At 51.1% G+C, this 27,502-nt stretch overlaps 1 protein-coding gene across 1 annotated transcript in view; it reads left to right on the top strand.

Annotated features, from left to right (window-relative positions):
- LOC127042431 (zinc finger protein 560-like) overlaps positions 1-27,502 on the top strand; it is an 816,513-nt gene that overhangs the window by 293,783 nt on the left and 495,228 nt on the right. Inside the window, exon 2 of the mRNA XM_050935886.1 lies at positions 7,563-7,689. Coding sequence (XP_050791843.1) covers positions 7,584-7,689 — 106 coding nt within the window. The 5' untranslated portion in view covers positions 7,563-7,583. The remainder of the gene's footprint in view (positions 1-7,562; positions 7,690-27,502) is intronic.

The raw sequence follows: 27,502 nt of genomic DNA, 5'->3' as shown, positions 1-27,502 counted from the left end.
CATTTATTAGCATGATAGCTAAGCTCAAAAGAAGGGATGGGGGAGGGTGTCACACTCACACTCACGCTCGCAGGACAGGCCTGGCAGTGGAGATGTCAGGATCCTTTAAGGTAAGTGTCCCACAGCGCAGCGATGGACGGTGCGATGAAGATCAGTCTCCCTGAGGTGCAATAGAATGTAACACAGCGAACCACTGGCCAGATGGGCCGGGTGAAGGGCATTCACTGGAGGTACAAAGGACAGTGGGAAAGCCACTTCACAGGCATTCAAAGCGGGAAAGGACACAAGCTGGGGGAGTTTAACAGACCTTTTGAGCATACAGAGCATACAGATCACTGCTGCTCCTACAACATGATAAGTTCTCAAGCAGCATGTTTCTTACTTTGCCCATCTGTCAATTTTGATGATTATTGATGGAAATATTTTGCCATTGGGTTGTGTGTTTACACAGAAATTGACATTTACCAACAAATACACAATTCTTCCAAGCCTGCCTAGTCTGCAGTTGATGGGTTTAGAGGGACACATTCACTCTTCCAGGTCCCCATTCCAGGCCTGTGCTCTCCAGGTTGTCAACTTCCCGCACTGCTGGGATCCTTCCCTCATCTCCCCCAAAACCACTGCCCCACCCCCACTTCTGGGGTCCAATCCCTACACTGTCTAACTCCACTGCTGGCAGGATCACTTCCTGTTCATTTCCTGCCCCCACTCTGGGCAAAAGCTCTGCACTCTTCCCACACCAGAAGTTGAACCCAGGCCACCTGGGTGAAAACCAGGAATCCTGACCACTAGCCCATATGGGACTATTGTTGCATCTGACGAAGTGGGTATTCACCCACGACAGCTCATGCTCCAATACGTCTGTTAGTCTAGAAGGTGCCACCGGATTCTTGGCTGCTATTATTACTACAACTCAGGCCTTGGCTACACTGGAGAGTTACAGTGCAGGTGGTGGCTTTACAGCGCTGTAACTTACTCCCCGTCCACACTGGCAAGGCACATACAGCGCTGTATCTCCCTGGCTACAGTGCTGCATGTGCTCCACTTCGACGAGAGGAATAAAGAGAACAGAGCTGGTGATGCAGCGCTGGGGTGCCAGTGTAAACAGTGATTAATCTTACTACGCTGTCACTGACCTCCGGAACCTTCCCATAATGCTTTTAAGTAGAGATAATGCTCTTTGTTTTGGTGTGATGCCTCTGTTTGTTTTGTGGTGAGCTCAAGGCTCCCGGAGCTGCTTATCTAAAAACCAAACACAGTTACTGTTTGCAGTGAATGAGCAGAGGCAGGGGGATCCCTTTGGAACACCCACAGCTGGTGTTTGCTTGAGGAGAGAAGCAGCCGGGTGGGCACGGGGGAGGGGGGAGTCTGTTTTGGATCAGCGGCTTATCTGGTCTGTGAGGAAAAAAACAAAGGCGGCTATTTGCATTTAGTGAATGAGAGAGGGGTGGGGGAGGAGGCTTGAACTTGCCAGGCAGGGAGCTGACACAGTGTCAGCTCCAAAAATCCACTCGCTCTGTCTCCCCCACGCTCCGTGTCACACTCCACCCCACCCTCCTCTTTTGAAAAGCACATTGCAGCCACTTGAATGCTGGGATAGCTGCCCATAATGCACCACTCCCAACAGCGCTGCAAATGTGGCCATGACAGAGTGCTGGTAGCTGTCAGTGTGTCCACACTGCAGCGCTTTCCCTAAACAGCTGTAGGAAGACAGCTTTAACTCCCAGCGCTGGACAGCTGCAAGTGTAGCCAAACCCTCTCTAAGCCGACCCCTTATGAGAACAGCAGGGACTAGCATGACTAGATGTCCCGATTTTTGGGCCTTTTTCTTATATAGGTGCCTATTAACCCCACCCCCATCCCAATTTTTCACATTTGCTGTCAGATCACCCTAGCAGGGGTTGCACACAGGGCTGCATTAACCTTCAGGTGCTGAGGTTTCCCTCTCTCCATTCCCAGAGCCTGTGATCAGGAAACAGACATCAGGGCTCCCAGGTGCTGCACAGACCATGACTGAGATCAGACCCCATATTATGCAAGGTGCTGTACAAACCCTGGGCAACACTGAGACACCCAGGAGGTTCCCCTCAATTTCCCTGAGCCTCTGCTGCCCAACTTCTTCTGAATCCCTCTGGCTCACCCCCCCCCACAAAAAAACCCCACCTTTCCAAACAGTCCTTCTTTCCTTGCCCCCTGATTCTGGTTTCACACCCTGGGACCATCTCCTCTCTTTGTCTCTCCCCCTCCAGGTGAAGCAGAGATGGAGGCAACTTCAGCCACTGGAGTCAACCTCAGCGAGCACTGCAGCCGGCCCCGGGGGAGGGGGGATGTTTGCAGACACAGGAAGGGAGCAGGGGGTGCTGGGAAGAAGGTGGCAGGAGAACAAAGCTCAGAGACCCAACATGGGGAAATTCCAGGGGGCGGGGCTCTGACACATCCCAGGTGCGGGCAGCTCCTGGGGGCGGGGCTCTGGCTCAGCTCGGGGGCGGGGCAGCTCCTCGGGGCGGGGCTCCAGCACAGAGCAGTGGCGGGGCAGCTCCTGGGGGCGGGGCTGCAGCATGGAGCGGGGGCGGAGCAGCTCCTGGGGGCGGGGCTCTGGCACTGCCCATGGGCAGGGTAGCTCCTGGGGGTGGGGTTCTGGCACAGCCCACGGGCAGGGCAGCTCCTGGGGGTGGAGCTCTGGCACAGCCCGGGGGTGGGACAGCTCCTGGGGGCGGGGCTCTGGCACAGCCCGGGGGCGGGGCAGCTCCTGGGGGCGGGGCTCTGGCACAGCCCATGGGCAGGGCAGCTCCTGGGGGCGGGGCTCTGGCACATTGTGACGCGGATCCCGGCTGAACAGCTGCTTCCTGGTTCTCCACGTGTTGCCAGCAGCGCTGGAGCTGCCCGAGCGGGAGCGGAGCCGCTGTTCTCAGCTGCAGCCAGGATCTGCCCACGGCCCCGCTGGGATCCAGGTGGGGACAGAGACTGGGGCCCGGGGGTTCCCCTTGGTGTGGCTGGCGGGGGCGGGAGGGGAGAAGCCGGAGCTGCAGGCGGGGGAAGGGCGGTGGGACATTGGAGAAGGGACAAGGGAGAAGCCTTGAAGGCGCCTCGGCCCCAGTGGAGCTGCAGGAGGATCCGTCCGCCCACCCTGCAAAGATGGGGGGGCCGGGGCCAGGCCGTCGTGTGGGGGGGGGAAGGAGCAGACCCCTGGCCAGGCGGGGGTGGGCGGTGTATTAAATCCCTCCCCATAGCAATGTGCTACTCCCGGGCACTGCGCATGCCCAGTAACAGCCGCTGAAGCCGCTGCCCTTCCCCCTGCCCGGACCATCCGTAACGTTCCGCCGGGCGCTGGGGGCGGGGCTGGAGCGGGGCGGAGAAGTAACAGGGAGCGTGGGAGGGGCGGGCGCAGAGCAGGAAATTGATGGGCAGGGGGGGGTCAGGCAGCTGGAGGCAGGGTTCGTGGGGGGCTAAAGGGCACAATCCGGGCTGGGGGGAGGAGCAGGAGTTGAGCTCAGGGGGAGGCGCTGGCAGAGCCCCCCCCTTTGGTGTGAGGGCGGAGGTGTCGAGGGGGGAGGAGAAGCCGGAGTTGCAGCGGGGGAGGTCACTGGGGTGGGGGTGTAGATCTGTCTCTGTGCAGCCAGGACATTCCCGGGGTGGGAGGGAGGTGAGTTAACTGGATCCTGTCCCTGTTTTTGCCACTTCCTCCCACACACACATTCTCTCAAGATTTCCCCTTTTCTCTCTCATTATCACACGTGGCTATAAAATCCAGGGAGATTCTCCTCCCCCCCCCCCCAATGATCAGCTCTCTAATTGCCTCTGATTTTCCCTTTTCTCTCCATACTTCTCAAATGCCAATTTAAAATCTCTCTGATGGGGGGTGGATTTTCCCACCCATTTTATCTGCAGCGATTTGTCCTTGTTTGGGTGGGAAATTGTTGCCCTGGGTCAGTCCCCAGAACATGGCTCCCACTGGAGTGGGATGGGATAAGGTTCCCGTTCTCTACCAGGGCAGGGAAGGGAAGGGAGGAGCACATCCCCCATGGAGACTGCCCAGACCCCATTTCCCAATTCCCCTGCGGCCCCCTTCCATTGTCCAGGGAGCCTTCCAGCTCCCCCCCCCTGCCCTTAAATCAGCTCCTCAAAGGGCTCTGAGCTGCTCACGTGAATGGTTGCCCCGTGGCCGGGGGGGACCATCACATTCTGTTTATGTATTGGACAGTCATATAAAATCCAGTCCAACAGTCCCCCTTTTCCACTAGTTATTTAATAGCAACATCAAATCCCCTCCGATCTTGGTGGTTTTCTCTCATGTTATCAAATGTCATTTGTGACAGGGTTCTCTCTGCATGTCTCAAAGATTGATATAAAATACCCCAAATATTTGCCCCACTTCTCTCTAGTTGTTTTATTTCTAATTGAATATGATGGGTTGTTTCCCAATGTGCTAAGATGCAGCCGCCTCTGGGGTGGATCCATGGTGGCCATTATTTGCTAGTGACAGCCCGTGGATCTTTCTTGCCCTCCAGGCCTTCCATTCTCCTGTTAAAGAAGCACTCCCCAGGCTCCCTCTGCCTGTGTGACTGGCCAGCAGGAGGTGGTGTTAACTTTCTAGCCACTTCTCACACTCTGTGAGGTAACACTTGCAGGGGCAGGGAAGGTGTCTGTGTGGGGAGATTGCAGCTGAAGGGGCATTGTGGTAGGGGGAGGCCTCTGGGTGGCTGGGCAGGGGGTACCCTAGTCAGGTTGGTGGGTTGTGGAGGTTTGGGGTTTTCGGGGGTGGTGGTTCTGATGTGCCCATCCCTGAGGCTATGGGTCCTGGAGGTGGGTATTGCTTTGGGCCTGGTGGCTGCAGAACAGTGGGGGTGGGTGTCTCTTGGGGAGGCGGGACAGAGGGTTAGAGGGAGCCTGGTTCTGTGCCAGGGGCTCTGTCTGTGCTTCCCCCGCTGGTTCCTGGTTTTGTTGCCATGCCCAGTGCACAGAGCTGGGGGAGGGGGATCCCTGGCACTAGGTGAGGGCATGCCAGGGAAGCAGAGTGATGGGTCGCACTGTAAAGCATCAGGGGGTCACACTGGGCAGAGGAGGGGGTCCCAGGCAAATGTCAGGGTAGATCGTTCTGGAGGGTGGGGAAGTTCCTAGGCAGGCAGTGAGGGACTGAGTTCCCAGTGGTGAGGGGGTCCCTTGAGGGGGTCCCTGGCTGCTGGGGGCTCTTGGTGGGGGGAACCCTTTGGGATTCCCAACCTGGCAATCATGGTGTGGTGGGGGTTCTCTGGCAGGTGGGGCTTTGAGGGGTATCTGGGGTCCCTGGCCAGGGACTCTGGGGGCTGCATCCCAGGGAATATCTGATGGGATCCTGGCTGGGGGGTGTCTGGGGCCCCTGGCTGGGGGGTCTGGGCTCTGGGTACTAGGGGGTGTCTGGGGGCTGCTGCTAACCATAATCCTTCTCTCTGGTCAACTTGTACCAGAGTCCTGGCTCCTGGTCACCAGGTCACCAAGTCCATTCCCCAGTCATGTGCCCTGTCACTGTGATAACTTTCTCTCCACTTAGCAAACACTGTTAGTGTGAATTCACAGAATTTACTTTTCTCCTCTTTTGAAAACTGCAGGAACTTTCGGTTCCGTTTGGAAAATTTTTGCCCCCAGTCCTTGTCCTAGATCTGCGGGGGTGAGGGAGGTGGGAAGGGAGTCAGCACTGCCACACGATGGTCTTTTCCACAGCGTTCTGAACTCATTCTTTCTGAAATCCGGTGTCATTGAGACCGTTGTTAATCCAGAGTCACTGTATGGAAAGACAAGGAGTGATTCCAGATGGACAGTGGGTCAAATGAGATCAGCCATTCGCCCTGTGAGGAGGGGCTCCCATTAGCTGCTCTCCCCAGAGAGCTAAAGGAGGGAAGCTGCTCATACACTCCGTCCCTCTCTGCTCAGGATATTGGGGTTCAGCTTCCTGGGTCAGATGCTGCAGCCTCCATTGTGATCTGGGAGACCAGGCTTGGCAGCTGCTGCTCCCCCAGTGGGGCTCTGTGCTGGGAAGTGACCTTAATTAAAGCTTCTTCTCTGCCCGGCCCAGGGGATGACTTTCTGCAGCTGGTCCTAGCCCCCTAGGGCAGTCCTGGGCCCTGTTACTACTAAATTCTGAGCCAGAGTCTCCAGGTAACTGAAAGACCTCAGGGAATGTCCTAGGGTCTGGCAAGAAAGTGACTCTGCACAAACACCACCACCTCATTTCTCCTCCCATTAGCGGTTGCCAGGAGGAAATCCAGCCATGGGAGAGCAAAGCCCCCAGGAATGGGACTGTCCCAGCCAGAGGGGCAGGGAGAGAGGACAGGGGAAGGAGAGACTGAAAGGGGCAGTGGGAGAAATGAATGTGGGGGAGAGATTTCCAGCTCTCTAGTCCACCCAGACACATGTATTGCTGCATCCTGGGGCAGAACCACTTTCCAGTGAACAAAACAAGGATCAGACCGAGCAAAAGCCAGTTCCTGACTCCATATTCCCCCTGCTCGGGTGTGGCTGCCGTGGGGTCAGTGTCTGAGGGAATCCCCCACAGTGACTCCTTTGGTTCTGCTCTTTTCTAGCCTTGTGTTCAGAGAAGGGGTGAGGGGAGAGAGAAGGGAGGTTAAAAATGTGTCTGTGGACTTAGCCTGGCAGGAGGGGCCAAGTCTAAATTGTAATAAACAGATTGAGCATTTCCCAGCATGAGAGAATCTAGGGTGTCCGTCTGCAGGGAAAGGGCCTGGGGGAATTGTGATGTGAAATTAACTAAAACCGGTTCTGAAACGCCCACAACTGCCCTTCTCCCCCAGACAGGCTGCAGAATGTTTTGCTCCAGCTCATCCCAGCCTGGCGTGGGACAGGGAAGAGAAATGGCTGCAGTGGAGTCAGTCCAGGTAGAGATTATCGGGGGGTTGCTGGTGGGTTCCTGCTGGAGGAAAGGGAGAGCAAATACACCAGAGGTGGGAAGGTTTGCAGAGTCTGGTTTGGAGGTTGGAGCGGGGCAGGAAATTCACAGCGTGGGGAAAGGAGGAGGCCAGGGTGTGGCAGACCTGCTGGGAGTTATTTACTAAGTGGCCTAGATTCTAGGAACAGACCCAGGAGGTTTGGAGGTGGAAATGCCCTAATTTGTGAAGAGAGAAAATAACCCACCTACATGGAGCTAGTCAAACTGACCAGACTCCTAGTGCTGGAGCCTGACCTCATTAACCATCAGCTGCTGTGAGATATAAAGGGGACACCCATGAGTCAGGCTAATTGGAGCTGCCTCTCCCTTCATATCCCACTCCTCACAATGAGGAGGGTGTTGGGCATCCTACCAGCGAGCTCTCCCTGGACCCTGCTAGGGGCTCCATCTCCTGTATCAGTCAGTGGCTGGTAGGGGGGTGATGGATATGCTGGGAGTGATAAGGGGCTCTCTCTTCATCGCCTCACCCTGGCATTTGCTGGATACTCTGAGCCAGGTCGAGGTGGGACTCTCCTGACTATGATCCACCCAGAGCTTCCATTTGATTCACTCTTCTCTGCCACAAATAGTGGGGCTGTGAGTGGGGCAGCAAGTCCTTAGTGTTGGACTCTTACTCTTTCAGGGGCTGGTGACCTTCAAGGAGATGGCTATGTATTTCACCAGGGAAGAGTGGGCTCTGCTGGACCCCACTCAGAGAGCCCTCTACTGGGATGTCATGCAGGAGAACTATGAGACTGTGACCTCGCTGGGTAAGGGTTCCTGTCCCTTCTGTTCTTGGAAGGGGAAATGAAGAGTGAAGGTTCACGCCACCCCCACAATGCCATCTGTACCCTGTCCTGTTTCAGCATCACCCCAATAGGCCAGTGACACACATAATACCAGAGACCCTCCTCTGCTGCAGAACACTTTGGGAACAGAGCACAGGAGCCGTATTGCACAGTGTCAAATATCTCCTGTTTGCTCAAGTGAAACTGGGGGTTAGGTCTGGCATAACTGTCCCATACCCCTAATCATTTTTCTTGCCCTTTTCTGAACCTTTTCCAATTCCAATATTTCTATTTTTGAGATGGGGTGACATGTGCATGCAGTATTCAAGATGTGGGTGTATCATGGATTTATTTGCTGTTTTTACAAATATGATCTATGAGATATTCTGTCATATCTATCACTTTCTTAATTATTTCCTACATTGTTCACTTTTTTTCACTGCTGCTGCACATTGAGTGGATGTTTTCAGAGAACTATCCACAGTGACTCCAAGATCACTCTCTTGAGTGGAAACAACTAATTTAGACCCCATCATTTTGTATGTATAGTTGGGATTGTGTTTTCCAATCGGCTGCACTATGTGCTATCCTGTCATCTAGTACTGCTAAGATCCTGGATTCAGTAATATCCCTGCCCTTCCTGTTCCCTTTCTCCACCGAACCCCGCCAGCCCATGCTTCCTGTTCCCAGCTTCCCCAGGATTCTCGCACTGTCTCTGAACCTCTCTGTCAGCAAGAAGCAGTGCCAGGGACACTTGCCCTCTGTCTGGAGTCTTCGATTTCTGGGACATGGATTTACTTTCTCTGTGTTGTAAGAGGCTCTGTCATAATGAGTGTCTGTGATGTTACCCAGAGTACAATCTGGACTGTTAAATAGCTGTACCTCAGTCCTCCAGCATGGGGTGCCTTTTCCACTGTTTTCCCGCGAGAACAGCCCCTCTTGGCCAATTAACACACAGTCTCCAGCATGTAACTCACTCCCAGCTACACAGTATTGAGTGCTGCTAGACAGCCACTCATGAATTACACCTCAGGAGAAAACCAGCAAATTCTCAAGTGCCCAACTTTCCCCCAGAAATGTGCATCTTGCACTGTCCAGCACGCTACTGAACGACCCAAGCTCATATGAAGTCTGTCATTTCATCAGCGGAAAATGACATGCACCAGCTTGTTATCCCAAACAGAGTTTCCAACACACTTCAATCCACACATACTGGTTAGATGAACAATAAACCAAGCTTGTTAACTACCAACAACTAAAACTAGGCCCAGTCCATGAAAGGGGCACTCCCAGGAGAGACTGTACAAAGGCTGGAACATGAAACACCTTTGTAAACCTGAGACAGCTGCCTTGGGGACAATGACAGGGAGAATCCCCCAAAGTGACTCCTTTGTTTCTGCTCTTCTCTGGCCTCTGATTGTTCCTTCCAACGTGGAGTACTTTGCACTTGTCTCTACTGAATTTGATCCTATTTACTTCAGATCATTTCTCCCGTTTGTCCAGATCATTTTGAATTTTAATCCAATCCTCCAAAGCACTTACAACCCCTCCCAGCTTGGTGTTGTCCGCAAACTTGATACGTGTAAGAGAGAGACTGTTACTGGGAGGGTTTCCCCATGTGTCAGAGGGTTACACCCTGGTGGGAGGGGGCTAGGCCTGTACTGGAATAAGGTCACTCTGTGCTTCACAGTGTGCTAGAACCTAGAATGTGCATTAGCAGGGGAAAAGCTGGGAGGAATCGGCTTGTGGAATGGACAAAAGCCTAGTCTGAATTCTCACACCTTGCCCTTTTCACCCCGGCAGGCCAGAGAATAACATCCATGTTTCGCTGCAGATCATCTCGTCCTCCCAGGGGCAAGGAAATGGCTGCAATGGAGCTGTCTCAGGTAAGAGATTATCAGGGTGGCGGGCTCTGCTTGGAGGTTGAGGAGCAGTAAATGCATAAGAGGGTGGGAATTGCTAGAGGTGGTGGGAAGCAGGAAATATCTCGGGTGGAGAAAGGGAGGGGACAGCATGTGACAAACCTGCTGAGACTTGTGTAGTGTAGGGCGTGATGGGTTGTCACCGCCAGGAGGCAGTTTGTGGAGCTTCTGGGAACTGCTGTGTCCTCTAACCCTCACGCTGGGCTGGCCCTTCTCACACTGCTTTGCTGGAGATTTCGCCAGCCTCTCCAGGGCCTGTTATCACCCAACACAACAGCAGGTGGCGCCATGCAGCCAACTAAGCTACCTGAGTGCGTTACCTAAGCCACTCAAGGACAGATAGAAGACAAGAGCCAATTTCCCACTCCCCAACCTTGCACACTTGCTGTAGTATAAATCCAGAATGATACCATCTTATAGTGCACAGAGATCTCTATAATACAAGCTCATTAATGTAGTTCCCCTTCCCCTCGATATGGGACAGATGTGCACAACAAGCTGAGATTTTCCCCAGACACTTCACTCAAAATACGCTGGTTAAGATAAAGCATCAAACAAGTTTATTAACTGCAGAAAGATAGATTAAGTGATTATAAGTGATAACAAACAGATCAAAGCAGATTATTTAGCAAATAACCAAATCTCAGACTAAGCCTAACATACTAGATGGATAGAATTTGAATTAGCAATTTCTCACCCTGACTGATGGTACAAGCAGTCCCCCAAGTTTCCATACACAAGCTAGAAATCTCTTGATCCTGTGAGCAGCACTTCCCCCACATCCGTTTTTGTTTCTCAGGTGTTTCCAGAAGTTCTCTTGTGTGGAGAATGAGGCCAAGAGATGATGTCACACCCCACCTTATGTAGCTTTTCCATATGGTGGGAACCTTTTGTTCCAAACTCAGTTCCTAGTCCAGTTTGTGGAAAAATACAGGTACTAAAATGGAGTTTAGTGTCATGTGGTCTGGTCACAGGCCCTGCTGAGTCATAGTAGCCATGACTCATAGGCTGGCTGAAACATTCACAGGAAGGCTAAGCTCTTCCACAGTCCATTGTCTTTGTTGAGCCATCAGCACTGTCTGGCTTCTTCATTGTTGTACCTGAAAGGCTCATTGTGGGTGTTACCCAGAGTAAGCACATTTGAAATACAGATACAGAGTCAATATCCATAACTTCAGATACGAACATGATATGTGCACACAAATAGGATAATCATATTCAGCAAATCAGAACTTTTCCAGTGACACCACACATGATGCATCTTCTACAAAATAGATCATAATTATGTCCTAACCATATTATAATCATACCACTATGATGAATATGGGGGTGTAGTGTCAGATAGGTCCTAATTTCAAGGCACAGGAGTTGGGAATGGAACTTCCCCTCTTTGTGGAACAGGAAATAACCCTCCAGCCAGGGCTGGGACAACTTCCCAGACTCTCAGCGATGGAGCCTGAATCTACTGACATTTCATTAATTACCACCAACCCCAATCTTTGTGGCAACTGTAAACTTTATCTGTGATGATTTTGTACTCTCTTCTAAGTCATGGATAAGAATGTTAAATAGCACAGGGCCAAGAACCAATCCCTGCAGGAACCTGCTAGAAAGAAATCCACTCGATCATGGTTCCCCATTTACTATCAGAGTTTTTAATCTATTTAATGTATGCCGTGTTTATTTTGTATCATTCTAGTTTTTTTTAGTAAAAATATTGTGCTAATCAAGTCATGTCCCTTACGGAAGTTTAGGTATATTACATCAATACTATTAGCTGCAACCAAACTTTTGATCTCATCCAATAAGGATATCCCGTTAGTTTGATAGGCTCTATTTTCTCTAAACCTTTGTTAATGGGCACTACAATTCTGACCTTCTAACTTCTATTCTTTATGATTGACTTCCCCTTTCTTCCATATATTTTATTTGGAGAGTGCTTGGATTCCTACCAGGGAGCCACTATCAGGGTCCAGAGACAGCCCCATCTCCTATATTAAGCTCTGGCTAGTAGCTATGTGATAAATGTGAAGACCCTGCTTCTGTCTGCCAGATGGGAGACACAAAGGTTCTCTCTTTCTACCCTCTGATGCCTCCTGGCTGCTGTAAGCAAGGTGGGGTGGGACTCTGTTAACATGTGCCTCCCGGAGCTTCCATTTCCCTGGTGCTGCTGTTCCGTGAATAGTGGGGTTGTGAGTGGGTCAGCAGGTACTGAGTATTGGACTCCTGCTCTTTCAGGGGCCGGTGACCTTGGAGGAGGTGGCTGTGTATTTCTCCAGGGAAGAGGGGACTCTGCTGGACCCCACTCAGAGAGCCCTCTACAGAGATGTCATGCAGGGGAACTATGAGACGATGGTCTTGCTGGGTAAGGATTCCTGTCCCTTCTGTTCTTGGAAGGGGAAATGAAGAGTGAAGGTTCATGCCACCCCCACAATGCCATCTGTACCCTGTCCTGTTTCAGCATCACCCCAATAGGCCAGTAACATACATACTACCAGAGACCCTCCTCTGCTGCAGAACACTTTGGGAACAGAGCACAGGAGCAGCATCACACAATGTCAAATATCTCCTCTTTACTCAAGTAAAACTGGGGTTAGGTCCAGCATAATGAACAGAAGCTTCCTACCCCCAGCCTTCTCTCAAACCCTGAGCCTTCTCTACCCAAACCAGAATGTGCTTGGGGTGTAACAAGCAGGCGGCTGGAGTCAGAGCTGCCAGTCCAGGGTTACTTATCATACAGACACTCAGTGCGTCCTTGAACGCTGGCTGGGAGTATCCAGACAGGGGAGCTCCAGCAGCAGAACACTGAATCTCACCCAGGATTACAGATGACACAACTCCTCGCCGATCTGGATTGCACCCCAGCATGTGAAAATGGCCTAGGTTGGTAGTGACATTTCTTGAGACATGGAGAGTCTTGCTCCCATATCACCAGGTGTAATAAAAATAACAGGAAAGGCCAAATATGGAAAACTGATTGTTCAGCTTGCTTTTGACCTGCATCATATTTTGCAGTATATTCCAAATAAGGAAATTAACGTGCAACGTATGTGTCATTGTTTGTGGTTTTAAGCTGTAAAAGGCTTGTGTGATTTTTAGCTCAGGAACAGTATTCCAATAGCTGTCGCCCCCTGCGCGCTTGTAACCAAGAAAAGAGCCTCAGGCTGAGCTGATTCAAATATTAATCCTGTGGTCGTTTTCCACAACAGCCTCAATAGGTCCCTGTGATGGAATGTAAGGCTACATCTAGACTACCCACCGTATCGGCGGGTTAAAATCGATTGCTCGGGGATCAATATATGGCGTCTCATCTAGACGCCATATATCGATCCCCGAGCGCGCTTATATTGATTCCGGAACAACACCAACCCCAACGGATTTGCTGATTTGACAGGGGGAGCCGCGGACATCGATCCCACACGGTGAGGATGGGTGAGTAATCCGATCTTAGATATTCGATTTCAGTTTCGTTATTCACGTAGCTGAATTTGTGTATCTAAGATCGATTTCCCCCCGTAGTGTAGACCAGCCCTTAATGTCTTCACACCTTCCCCCTGCAGGAGAATGGCTGTTTGACCAGCTGTTAGCCTTGCTGTCTCTGAGGAACTGGTCTGTGGGTGTTCCCCAGAGCTATAACTTTTTCAGTAATATCATACTGTAAAATCTCACAATTTTACATACAGTGTTACTACACATTTTAACAGGAGGATAATATTCAGTAGGTTATGCGTTTTCTAATGATACCTCACAAGCCATACTGGGTACAAAATTGATCATAATTTTCTAGAAGAGTGAACACAGGGGTACAGATTGACACAGTGTCTGTGTGTGTGTTCCCAGCAGATATGTGGGTATTTCAATCCCTCATAAGCACAATGTTTGGCATCTTCAAGGACCTGGGGAACTGGTCCTGGGAATTCACTAGTTTAGCAAGTGTGAGACTGCATGAAATTGTGAGACACTTTGGTATTAATAATAAAATAATATAATCTGATAAAATTGCAATGAATCATGCTAGGTATGCCATGTAAAGTGTCAGTGAAAATGTTATGATTTGCCAAGTATGATAATTTTGTTTCTATGTTTCTATCACCTTTGTATTGTGAGTTACAGATATGTAAGGTATATCTGTATTTCCAGACTTGTGCAGTTTTTCTGGGTGACACCCCCAGACATATTGGCATCAACATTGCCTAGCATGTTTGATGGCCCATTGAGGGTCATCAGCTGTACAATGAACCTATGGACCAAGGGGACACACCTATTGAGTCAGCAAGACATGCCGGGGTTTGCCTGTGTAATGAAACCTCCAAAGCTTTTCCATGCCATGTGCTGTGAAGCTTGTGTTTGGGACACAGGAAGTACAAGCCACATGACAAAAGGAATATAAAGCGCAGCTGCATCATCTCCATCTTGTCTTCAATCCCCCTTCCTACCTCTGGAGCAACTTCTCTACAAACTGAACCCTGGAACAAAGGACTGAATGACCCATCCAAGGTGTGGATGCGTTCCAGACAGACTTTCAAGCCAGCAACTCACCAATACTGCTAAGAACCTGATATATCCATTTTGGAATGTATCTGACTGCTTTTCCATTTAAATTCTTTCTGTCTTTCTTTCTTTTAAACCTTTAGTTTAGATGCTAAAGAATTGTCTGGAAGGATGGAATTTAACTTCATTCTTTCATTTGTTCTTTCTTCTAAACATTTAGTTTAATTGCTAAAGGATTGGCTGGCAGCATGGTATTTTGGATGAGATCCAAACCTGGGTAATGTGGCTAACCTTCTACCCACCCACTTCCTGGATCCAATTAGGATCACTCTCCTGCTGCCCTCTGGCCATGCTGTATCACAGTGAGAAGAGTTTTTAAATAACCTCTCACTGTACGGGACCTAGTTGCTGATTAGGAGTCAGAGAACTGTCATGTAATAAAGGGGGCCGTGTGATTTCTTTTTTCAGAGTCTCGTTAACCAGTGTGTGGGATCAGAAACACAGTTTGTGACTGGTCAGTGAGTTTAACTTCAGTGTTAACCACCAGTATGGGGAGCATCTGCTCTCCCTTTTTCAGCCTGCTCTGACCTTGGCATTTTCAGTGAGGACTGCCCCAGGCACACTAGGTCACACTAAGCACTGAAGATAAATTAACAGAATGTTTTTGATGATCATGTTGTATGAAATCAACTGAACTCCTTTGTTTTCTTTCATCTGAGTGGAGTTTCTGGTTTTCCAACGTGATATGATCTCCCAGCTGGAACAAGGGGAAGAGCCATGGGTCCCAGAGCTCCAGGGTTCAGAGGAAAGAGAGATCCTGAGATCTCCCCGCACAGATGAGGAAACATTAAACCAACTCAGAATCTGTAAGTGCCTGAAGGAAACATCTAGGATGCCCTACAAAGCTCTTGGAAAGTCTCTCAGTTCATTATTGTCCATAGCAGGGGTCGTATCCGCAGGGTAAATATAGCTCAAGGCTTCCTATAGATGCTAGCAGACACCGGGCAGTAGCTTTCTCCCTTCCCCCTGTGAAGTTGGATGGGATGTGAAGGCTGAATTGATCCCCTCCTCTCTCCTGTTGGGGGGAGCTGAGTTCCTGATTTTTATTTGTCCTCTCTCCAGCACTTGTTTTGGTTTGGCCTTCCCCTTTCCATCCCTGTTTGAGGTTTCTGTCTCTATCACAGCAGGTGATGCAATGACGTGTGAGGTTCAGCACAGACCAGAAAAAGAGCAGGGAAACCAGCCAGGGGAGAAAATGGATAAATTTATTTCCTGTCAGGGAACTCAGAAGGGCCTTAAGGAAACCAGAATACAGCAGGAAATCTGCAGGGAAAAGCAAAAAAAATACATGTGCTGAGTGTGGGAAAAACTTCACTTACAGATCAGGCCTTTCTCAACATCAGAGAATCCACACAGGGGAGAGGCCCTGTGAATGCAATGAGTGCGGGAAAGCTTTCAGTCGCAGCTCGCACCTTATTGGGCATCAGAGAATCCACACAGGGAAGAAATCCTATCATAGAATCCTAGCTTATAAGGGTTGGAAAGGACCTCAAGAGATCATCTAGTCCAACCCCCTGCTCAAAGCAGGACCAATTCCCAAACGGTTCCCTCAAGGATTGAACTTACAACCCTGGGTTTAGTAGGCCAATGCTCAAGCCACTGAGCTATCCTCTCCCTCCTGAATGCAGTGAGTGCGGAAAAATTTCAGTCGCAGCTCACACCTTATTCGGCATCAGAGAATCCACACACAGGAGGGGTCCTATGAATGCAGTGAGTGCGGGAAAACCTTCAATCGCAGCTCTCACCTTATTCAGCATCAGAGAATCCACACGAGCAAGAAGCCCCGCGAATGCCGTCAGCAGGCCTGCACAACTCGTAAAGTGGTGATGTAGAGAAATCTCTGTATTAACTATCTCTATAAATCTTTATAACCTTGCATTGTGTTATTTTGTATTAAGTATCTTTATCTTTATGACATTGCATCCGGCATGATGTTATTTTGTAATTCATATGACTTGGCATTGTGCCTCTCTATTTTCATACAACTTTGTATTAGATCCCTATATAGAGAATTGGTAGAAAACTTTGTATCAAATGTTATAGCCCCTAAGGATAGTATAGTTAAAGTAAAAGAAAACATGTGCCTTTTTGCTAGAAGTAGAATAAGATCTTCCCCCGCACTCTGTAATCAATTGCTCTATTGACTGAATGAGGTGTGAATGAGTGAGGCTTGGAAGACACCCACCTCCAGACAGCTACAACAGTTGAAGAGGGAATGGGAGCCAGAGCAAAGGACAATACAACTTGTCAAGTGGGCCCAATAAAGAAGAGCAGACATATTGATGGCCTCAGGGATTAGAAGCAAGCACCTTCTTTAGAAAACACCCTCTTTGAGCAGCATTGGGACAACACCCAGAGAAAAGCAGCACAAAGACCAACGGACCCAGACCCAGATTTTGAATCTGGTCTAGATTTGCATAAGAGGGAAGCTGCTATAAATGCGAGGTGTCTTGCAGAAGGACCCCGGATCTCGTCTTGTCACCATCAGACCATCGATTTGGATCGGTAGAAGTCCGGCTCCACCCCTCCCCCATCTAACTCACCTGGCCAGTGCAGTTAAGGGGAGCAACTAGTTGGTAACAACAGCAAGACGGAGTGTGTTTATGTCTGTGTGTGTGCGTGAATGCATGACTGTGATATATATCTCATGTGCATATCATAGAGTATTAATTGATACCTGTATTACTAATAAATGTGGCATTTTGCCTTAATCCCCCTGAAAAGTTCCTGTACAGTACTTTGAGTAAAACAGCGAGGGCCACAATACTCCAAAGAAAACAGCTGAGGACCGAAACCCCCCGGCCCTGCGGAAACACCCCCCACTCAGGACCTCCCAGCCTGGCGGAAACACCCCGCCCAGCCCTGCAGAAACAAACCCTCCTTCCCCAGCGCCGCCCCACCAAAACAGCTGTGGGTCAAAAAGGAAGGTTGGTGGTGGGGAGGTGTTACTTGATGTTAAATCAACCAGGGACTCCCAGCCAAAGAGGTGGCTGGGAGCCCTCAGGGTCAAATTAAAGGGCCTGGGGCTCTGACGACTGGGGGAACCCGGAGCTTTTCAGGGCTGGGGCAGGGATTTAAAGGTCCCAGAGCTCCTGCTGCTGAGGGGAGCCTGAGCCCTTGAAATCCCAGCCTCTCTCCATCCCCTGGAGCTGCCGCCAGGATTCAAAGGGCTCTGTGCTGCCTGCAGCCACAGGGATCCCTGAGCCCTTTAAATCTCAGCTGCTGCCGGGATTCAAAGGGCTCTGGGCTGCCCGTGGCGGTGGGGAGACCTGAGACCTTTAAACCTCAGCTGCGGCCGGGAATCTCTGCGAGCAGCCCAGAGCCCTTTGAATCCCGGCCGTGGCTGGCAGGCCGGCTTTAGGAAGTGCGGGGCCCCGCAGGGATGACTGGGGAAAAAAAAGCCTTTCAGTTCTTAACAACTGGTTCCCTATAAAAAGTTCTGCCACAGTATGTATTTTTTGTACCAGTAGGGTTACCATACGTCCGTATTTTCCTCCCAGATGGCGATTTAAGAACCAAAAAGCCTGACATGTCCGGGAAAGTACAGATGTATGTTAACCCTACCTAAAAGGTCTTTTTTAAAAAGATGGGTCTGAACTAGAAATGAGCTCTGCCACTCCCTTAGGGTGTGCTAGGGTGCAAATGTGTGGGTCCCAGCTGCTCCCTGCCCATCTCATTGAAGCAGGTGTGCAGGGTTACTTCCCTCGGAACTGCAGGGCACCAGTGAACATGGGGCTGGCTGGAGGTGGGGGAGGGGGAGGATGCGAGAGGTAGGGTCTGGCTGCAGGCTGGGCAAGGGGTGTGGGGCAGGCTGGAGACAAGAGGTGTGGGGTGGGCTGGCTGGCTTCAGGCAGGGCCACAGGGAGGGTGCTGCATGGGTTGGCAGGGCTGGAGACAAAGGAGTGTGGGACTGGCTGGCTTCAGGCAGCGGGGTGCTGCAGGGGTTGGCTGGAGACGGGTTGGTGCAGGGCTGAAGGCAAGGCAGGGGGTACGGGGTTGGCTGGAGACAGGGCAGGGGGTGCAGGGCTGGTGCGGGCAGGGCAGGCAGTGTGGCAGGGGCTGGCTGGAGACAGGGAAGGGGGTGCAGGGCTGGCTGGAGACAGGGGTTGGTGCAGGGCTGAAGGCAAGGCAGGGGGTGTGGGGCTGGCTGGAGATGGGCAGGCTGCAGGCAGGAACTGATGCAAGCAGGGCAGGAGGTGCGGGGCTGGTGCGTGCAGAGGGTGCAGCAGGGGCTGGCTGGGGATGGGCTTCCTGCAGGCAGGGCAGGGGGTGCAGGTACAGGGGGTACAGCCCATCCTCTATGGTGAGTGCCTCCTTCTCCTCCTCCTCCTCCCCCCTCTCCCACTAGGGTAGCAGCAGCAGCCTGGGGCTTGGGGGCTATTTCAAGGGCCCGAGGCGCCCCTGCTTCCACTGCCCCAGCTCTGTAAATAGCCGCGGGAACCCTGGGGAAGCGGCGGGGCTCCAGTGGCTATTTAAAGGGCCATTGAGGTAGAAGCAATGGGAGTCCTGGACTTTTTAAATAGCCCCCAGAGCCCCGCAGCCATACCCCAGGGCTCCAGCAGCAGGGCTCTAATGGCAATTTAAAGGGCCTGGGCTTCCAGCCCCTGCTGCGAGCCCCAGGCCTTTTAAATTGCCCCCTGGGGAAACTGGGCCACCCTGGTACAGCGCACTGGCTTTTGCTGGTACTGGGGCTTGGGTGCGGGGTCCTCTTAGGAGCGAGGCCGATTCAAGGGAATTGGTTAAATTGGCCTAAAGCCGGCCCTGGTGGCTGGGATTTAAAGAGCTCTGAGCTCCCCGCCCGCCTGCCCAGAGCCCTATAAATCCTGGCCGCGGCTGAGATTTAAAGAGCTCCGGGCTCCCTGCGGCTGCGGGCAGCTCAGAACCTTTTGAATCCCGGCCACGGCTGAACTTTAAAGGGGTTTGGATTCCACGCGGCTACGGGCAGCCCAGAGCCCTTTGATTCCTGGCTGCGGGATGCACAGTGAGACTTCACGGGCCGCACTTTGCCCGTGGGCCGTATGTTGTGCAGGCCTGGCATGGAGGGGCAAAATAGGTAAGAAATTTCCGTGGCCTGTCACTAGCAAATAGTAGCCACCATGGATCCTGCCAGAGGTGGCTACATCTTAGCACTGTGGGAAGCAACCCTTCACAGAGACCATTTGTCTTGTGGTTTGGGATACTTCTCAAGACATGCTGCACTCAGAGTGACCCCCTCATCCTGTGCCAGCTGGAGAAAAGAAAAGGGGCCAGCCAACTCTCCCACTACCAGCTGCGAACCACTGATCCCCAAACAGGGGGAGGCCTCTGGCTTTCATGTGTATTAAATATCAGGCTGGTCTCTTTCTTTGGCAAATATCTAACAGAGCTAAAAAAGGGAACAAATGATCCTCAAAGGAGAGGGGAAAGACAATCACTGGGAAATGTAATCCCCTGCAACATCCAGAATGGAGAGCGACTCAGGGCAACAGGTTCCCCCGAAGGAAGAAGTTTTTGGGATTTAGAAACATAAGGAACAGCACAAAACTTGAGAGGATTGTTAATTGACATTTGATAATGACACAGAGGGAAAACCTGAGCTTTCAGATCAGTGTTCAGAAATGAAAGACAAAGGGTGGAAATCAGAGATTTTGGATCCATTTTGCAAATTATAGAGAGGAAAGTGGAAAATCAGAGGGATTTTATATCAGTGTTGATAGGAGGTAAAATCTGAGTGTTTCACATGAATACTTGATAAATGAATAAAGAGGAAATGGGCAACATTTGCAAACATTTTGTGTTCAATAATCTGAGAAAAGGTGTAAATCTGAGATTTTCTTATTATTTTATAATTAGAGACAGGAAAATCTCAGGGCATATTCAATTAGAAATAGACAACTAGAGAGAAGTGGGGCAAATGTTTAGGTTATTTTATTTGAATCTTTGAGATTTGCAAAGAAATTGTGTCACAAACTGCATATTTGATAACATGAGAGGAAAACACCAAGATCTGAGGGGAGAGAGTCATTTTCCTGTCAGGGCCCAGTGCTCCCTCCCCCTCCCCCTCCGGGGTCTCTCACTCACTGGGGGCTCCAGGCGGGGCTGGTGCGGTCAGAGCCTGGGGCTGCCTAGGGGGCAGGTCCCAGCTGGAGAAAGCCCCCCCCCGGCCAGGATAGGAATGTGCTACTGGTAGCAGCCTGGGGCTGGACCCTCTCTATGGGGGACACTTGCTCCCCCCTCCCCTTCCTGGCCCTTCCCACGCCCTGTTGCCAGGAGAGAGTGGCCCCCCCCAGCCCAGCCCAGAGGTGACCCTGTCTCAGGCCCCCCCCAGCCTCTGCCCAGTTCAGAAAGCACTCGGGGGAACCATTTCCCACCTACACAAGGACAAATCACTGCAGGTGAAAATGGGGGGAAACACCCCAAACCTGAGATCTGAACTGGCCATTGGCAAAGGGGAGAGAAAATGGGGCACAATGGGGGGAGGGGAACAGGGAACTTCTCAGGGGTTTGAGGGAAGGGGGTGTCAGCCTGGATGTTGCTTGTTGCTCTCTAGGGAGAAAGGGGGCAGGACAGGAGAGGAGGGGGGTCTCCACGGAGGGGGCAGTGGTAATTCCGAGGGGATCTCAGCCCTCCCTTTTTCTCCCTGCTCCTCAGGGGTCACCTGCTCTTCTCCCCTCGCCCCCCGGCCATGTCCCGGCTGCACAGACATTTTCCATCCATCCCTTTCCCAGGTCTCCGCCCTCCGCAGCCCCTGCCCGACCCCACGCAGGGGCTGCTAGGTGTAATGCATGTTCAGTAGGGATTTCTCCCCTACTAATGCTGGGGTGTCCTTCTCCTATAGGTTAGTCTACTAATGATCTCATCTTGGTGCCATGTGTGTCAGTTCATTGCCATGGCACTCGTGTGCTTAGACATCTGAGGATGCTCTATAGAAAAGCTCCTTGAGTGGGGTGATCCACAGGGAGTAGCTCAAAGCTCCAAAGTGCCTGGCCGGGGCAGGACATTGGCACAGCAAGGGCGGGGTGTGGCAGTGACATCACAAAGGCCTTTTGCAGGACCTCAGACTATTGGTCAAAGGTGGTGGGGAGGGGGTGACCTCACAGAGAGATCCTGACATCAGTCAGGGGCCAGGGGCTAGGGAAACCTCAGAGACCCCTGTGGCTTTGCTTCAGCAAGTCTCCTTCTCCAGGTCTCTGTCTGAGGACTGAGAGAGTATTCGGGTTCACGGACGTGAGCGCCAGGAGAAACCCCTTTCCAGTTTTCTCCTTCCCTTGTAGTGATTTTACTAGAAAACAGCCGTCCCTCTTTAGAAGGTAAGAGCCTCCTGGAGGTGTGAAACCTGTTCAGTCTGATCCATCTGGTGAGAGTTGAATTCTAGGCATGGAAAACATGAGCTTAAGGAGGCAGAATTTTATTCCGCACCTGGGATTTTGTCCCTTAGAATCATGGGGACATTAGGGTTTGTCCTTTGTGTTTCACCTTTTCCTCCATCCACCTGTCCCTCCCTCCTTTCTCTTCATCTCTTCTTTTGTCCTTTCTCCTGTTCCCCTCCCAACACCAGGACGAGTGTGTGCGTGTGTGTTGCGGGGGAGTGCTCTGCAGCTCTCACTGTGGGAGTTCCACCCAAAAATGTGAGGCTGAAATAGTGCTCAGGCAGTCAGGGCTGGATTAACCTTTTGTTGGCCCTGGCACCAAACATATTTGTGGGCCCCAGTATAGTCACTGTGGGCTCCAAGTGTGGGCCTGGTGGGGCAGTGCCATTGGTGCCTTCGTATACCCGGTACTGAACCTCAGAGACATTTTTCATTTTGATCACACACCTCTCCATGACTATATGCATTGCCATACACAGCTCCCTCAGCCTGCGGGTTTTCTTATTGAGCTGTACACCCATGTGGGTTTACCAGTGTCCACAGTGAGCAGAACTTTCATAGTGATCAAGGAAACTCCCCACAGATTTATCTCTTTCCTCATTCAGACCTTCTCTAGCCATGTCTCCAGTACCCCCCATGTCACCAGTCACTGCATGTGGTCCTAGTCTCAGCTCAAAGTCCTAAAGCCAGCAGACACCTGATCATTTCTGACAGATCCCTCCCTCAGCCCCCATCCTGCCATGTGAGCAAGCCACCTGCAAACACCATTTCCCCAAAGTGAGGACTTAGCCCTTGGGAATCTGAAGACACCAGCGTCTCTCCCTCTGCTCCCATCTACGTGCTAGTCTGCTACCTGGTCACCACCACCTCTCCCCATACTTGTTTCCTTTCTACTTTGGACATGCTCCCAACCAGCTGGAAGCTCCCTCTGCAAGCCTGACCTGCTCCCGCCTTCCCTGCTCCCCCGACATTCCTTTCCTACTGGTGACCTCTGTTCCTTGAGGTTAACTCCAGTGTCTTTAGGTGCTCTAGCTTAATGGCCCCAGGAGTCATAGAGCCACTTGTAGTTTCTCTAGCTACAGCCATGGGGCAACTGCCAGAGGCCAGCCTTAGACAGCTGCAGCTACTAGCCGCAGGAGCGGAGGCAATGCCAAGGCTGAGCATGCTTGAACCTTGCAAGGGCAGCACTAGGGACTCTAAATCCTCAGCACTGGCCCTAGGCAGCTGCAGACTCTGGAGTTAGGCACTTTCCTCCTCTAGGTTCCTGCATGGTTACAGAACTGCAGTAAAGTGGAACAATTATCAGCTTCTGTGATTGGAAGATGTCTGGATCCATCTAATAAGACCGTCCTACATAAATGAGGAAAGTTGAGGTGCCTTTGTTATTCTTTTGTTCCATTCTTTGTTTCTATGGGGAATTTGCCAGTGCAATATCACTGTCTTCCTTTTAAACAAACAAAACTAAAAAAAAAAAGTGTAATGGCTGTTGAAAATAGCAATTCCAGCCCTCGTTAGCACTGTGAAGACCCCAACGTTTGTTGCTCAATTTTCTCCTACTTTTTCTACAGTAAATGACAGTGGATCAGCATATTTGATTTGGGAGAAATGAAGTAACAGCTGCCCAAATTGAGCTTGAGCACTCCTGATTTTGAGGTGTTCAGATCTGGAAGGCAGGGGCGAGATTCCGTTTATGAATATTAGATACATCTGGAAAGGAAAAGTCAATTTCTATTTTCATGGCTCAGAAGTGGAAATCCTCCTGTCCTGTATCTGAAGCTGTCCAGGTCCAGTAGAGCCTCCCCTTCCTTACTTACCATTTTACCTTCTGGTGGGATCCACATACCTCCCTTGCCCAGCTTCAGATAGAGAGGGGCCCTGTCCAGTTAGTCCACCCAGTTCCATCTTTGGGGGCTGCCAGGCGAGGTCACACCAGCCTCCCTAAGCCTGTCTGGGGAAGTCTTCTGAGGGTGCTACCTGGGCCAAAGCCTTCTCCTCCTTGGTCACACCTCTTCCCTATTCACAGCTGGCACCCCGCCCCCCAACCACAGCAAGCTGCAGCGCATGGAGTCTCACAGCTTCCCCCCTCCTTTTCCTGTTGATAGCAGCCAAGGGAATGCTGGGAAATGTTCCTTCTCTGCTCCAAGGCAGGGAGCTGGTCAAGGAACTACAGCTCCCAGGGCCCTATGGGGTCTCAGCTCCCCTACTGAATCCAGGCTGCTCTGAGGCTCCCTTTCTGCAGAGGGGAGGAAGTTACTGTTACAGGTCCCTTCAGAGCTTGGGCCTAGCACTATGGCACCATGTCAAATCCAGTACTGCTCCCAACTCTATCCAGCTCTGCTGCTGGCAGGATCCCTTCCCATTCTTTTTGTTTCCTGTCTCCCCTCCAAGGAGAAGCTCTGCATTGTTCCTGTGTGGGGAATTGAACCCAGGCTGTCTGGGTGAAAGCCAAGAATCCTAACCACTAGACCACATGGGACTTCCATAACACGTTTACATGTTCATATTCAATAACACAATTAAACGTAGCCATTCAAAGTAGCCATTTAAAAGAAGCCATTCAAAAAACTTCAAAAACAGACTTCAAAGAGAAATTGCAGAGTTACAACTGATCTGCAAACTTAACACCATTAATTTGAGCTTGAAGAGGGACTGGGGGTGACTGGCTCACTACAAAAGCAATTTTACCTCTCTTGGTATTGACACCTCCCTGTCAATTACTTGGAGAGAGCCACATCCACCCTGACTGAATTAGCCTTCAACACTGGTTCTCCCCTTGTATGGTAACTCCCTTTACATCATGTTCCAATATATATTTATGCCTCTATCTGCAATTTTCACTCCATGCATCTGAAGAAGAGGGCTTTTTACCCACGAATGCTTGTGTCCAAATAAATCTGTTAGTTCTTAAGGTGTCACCGGACTCCTCGTTGTTTTTGTGAAATAAAAGCAAAATGCACTCTAAGCTGATCTTAACCCTTTCAATGCCCTTACAAACTTAGATGCTTCTCACCACAGGCCGGCTGGTGGCTTTTCAGCCAGGCTCTCCCCTTTCGTCAGCGCTTCAGTTGCTTGGTGTGGGGGTGTCTGTAGATGTAGGTGGACGAGAGAGACAAAGCATGGCAAATGTCTCTGCTTTTATCATGTCCTTTCTTCCCTCTTGGCTTTGCTCCCCCTTCAGAGTCAGGTGAGCATCACTGCGTCTCTCCAAGCAAGTCTGAGCAATTCCCCTGGGGTGTCCTCTTGCAGGTAAGTGATTGCACTGTAGTTCCCTTGCTGAACAATGGCTGTTGATGGGTTGTTTGACACCCTGTCCGGGTGTTGGTTACTTTCCTTGCTGTTGTCACTGGGGAGCTAATATTTGGCTGACTCCCCCACCTTACAGCATAGTGATAACCACACTGCACAATTCTCATAACTTCATATGCATGAATGGTAAACATCTATGGGTAGAGAAATGACTTTCAGCAGATCATATCCTTTCCCCTGATACCTTACAAGGCATGCTCTGTATATAAGATCACGATTATATGAAAATGAGGAATATGGGGGTTACAGCACACTCCCCCAAAGGTACAGAATGTCACACTGAGATTCTATTTTCATTTGTTATGTAACAGCATTAAAGAGATCCAGTGACTGACCAATGGCATTTTCAAGTGCTAAAATGGCAAGCGCTGTTGGTCTCTCATTGGCCATCAGCGACTGAAGATACGGTTTAATGAGCCAGAGCTTCAAGGCGAGGGTGGCTCTGTCCACTGCCTTCCGTTGCGCTGCTGGGCACCAAGTCCCTGGCGGTCAATATGTGAAGCTGGGAGAAGAGAGTGGGGTGGCAAGCGGTGGCAGAACTTTTGCCACCAGGGTCTAGCTGTCTAACTTCCTCTTCGTACTGCTGGGCCCCCGTTGCCTTCAGGTAACACAGGAACTAAGGCAGGAATAGGGTGAGGAAGCAAGTAAAGCCGAGCAAGGAAGGCAAAAGTTAATCTTATCTTCATGGGCCAGCTCGCAATGACGTCCTTTTTCTGTGCCACAGCTGACAACAACATCCCAGACAGAAAAGTAACAGGCCAAAAAGAAACCTAGCAGCTGCTGAAACAGTTCAGCTGGGAGCGTGCTAGACTAACAGGCTCTTCTATCCTCCTTTATGCATGGGCGGGATGTTTTCTGAGAGTGCAGCAGTTCCTTTAACTGCCACGAGTCCCTCATTTCAGGCTATGCAGCAGGAAAAGACAGCATGGGCTTCTGCACCGAGTTGGCCCACCTGACCTTTCATTCTTCTCTTGCTCTTTGTCAGCAAGGAGAAGAAAAAGAAGCTCTCCCTCAAGCTGGAGTCACACGGGCGAGGTAAGGACGACTTCCTGAGTGCTGGCTCCAGTCCTCTGCCCTGCCAGCTGACCTATCGAGGGGCTACCACCACATTCTCTAGATTTGTCCATCGGTCTGTGCCAGAGTGAGCAACAACCCAGTAGGTGGAGTTTCTGTAGTGTAGTGGTTATCACATTTGCCTAACACGCAAAAGGTCCCTGATTCAAAACCAGGCAGAAACATGCTGGCTTCCTTTTCCCAGATCCCCTTGTTATTCAGAAAGGGCACTCCTCCTATTGGCCTGTCCCTGGGATAACTCCAACCCCTGCATGACAGAGGATGCTGACAGCAGTGGAGAAAGCACCTTGGTGTCAGGCTGGAGAACCTAGAGTAGTTAGGCCAGTCACCATTTGGAGGCTTGTGGCTTGGCCACCTCTGCTGTTGGAGGTTGGCCTATAGAGGCTCTCACTTCCTGCTGGGCTCCTTTGCGTGACTGGCCAAAGGAGGAAGTGAGGCAGGAATGGGGCAATAGAGGAAAGTTGAGCTGAGGAAGGCAGGGAAGAAGCTGTGCGGTTAAGTGGGGTTAGTAGAGCACCACCCTTCATTCTGCAAAGCCTGGGGAGGTGTGGTTGGCTGCTGGGAGGTAGAATCCTGTGCCTGCCTCTTGGCTTCCCAGGAGTGGCTACTTGCAGCCCAGGAGAAGAAGGGAGGTTCTGGGTGAAAGGAAAACAAGCAAAGCTGAGTCCAAGTGGAGAATGGCGGCTCCTTTGTGGCCAACCTGGGGGCATGACTGATGGTTTCAGAGGTGGAGGCTGGGCTGGCTGTGAGCAACTGGGATCCAGGAAACCCCCACCTGCCCTTCTGAGGGCTGAACCCATGGAGGTGCGGTTGGCTGCTGAGAGACAGACCCCTGTGGCTGCCTGTTGGCATCCCAGGGATGGCTACTTGCAGCCCAGGAGAAGCGGGGTTCTGGGGGGAAGGAAAAGCAGCAATGGTGAGGCTGAGTGGGCTCCTTTCTGGCCGAGATGGTGGACTGTGGTGAGTCTGGGAGTTGCCTGTAAGCCATAAGTGGACGTAGTGCAGTGAAAACTGCTGCTCCATTCTGGCCGACCTGGGGGCGGCATGGATGACTTGGGAGTGGGGGCAGGGCGCTGGCTGTGAGCAAATGGGACCCAGGAAGACCCAGCCTGCCCCTCCAGGGGCCGAGTCTTCTTCTCTCCTGCCATGGGGAGCCCGACCTTAAGCCTGCCCAGCATGTTCAGCAGCTCGAGCATTAAGCCTTCCTGTGTGCACAACTGAACTACGCCCTAGTGTAATAAGGTGTAAAGTTTAGATTGTGAATTTATCTTTAATTTCCATGGTAATTTACTTTGATCTTTTATTCCTACCACTTATAATCCTTAAAACTCCATCTTTCTGTAGTTAATAAATCTGTTTTATGCTCTACTTAAACTGGTGTATTTTGCTTGAAGTTCTTGGGAAATCTCAGCTCCATTACAAGGCTGGTTCATGTACTATTCACAGTGAGGGAGGGGTGGACCCTGTGTAATAAACTCACACTGATCAGGCTTCTGATTAAGGCAAGATGGTATGATCCAGGGGTGCAAGGCTGCAGAGCTGTAGGAGGGGCGACTTTCTATCATTAGTGTTATGAGTGGCTGCAGAAGCATA

This window comes from Gopherus flavomarginatus, unplaced genomic scaffold, assembly GCF_025201925.1.
Source record: "Gopherus flavomarginatus isolate rGopFla2 unplaced genomic scaffold, rGopFla2.mat.asm mat_scaffold_43_arrow_ctg1, whole genome shotgun sequence".
Taxonomy (NCBI): domain Eukaryota; kingdom Metazoa; phylum Chordata; order Testudines; family Testudinidae; genus Gopherus; species Gopherus flavomarginatus.
This window is presented reverse-complemented; position numbering and strand designations above follow the sequence as displayed.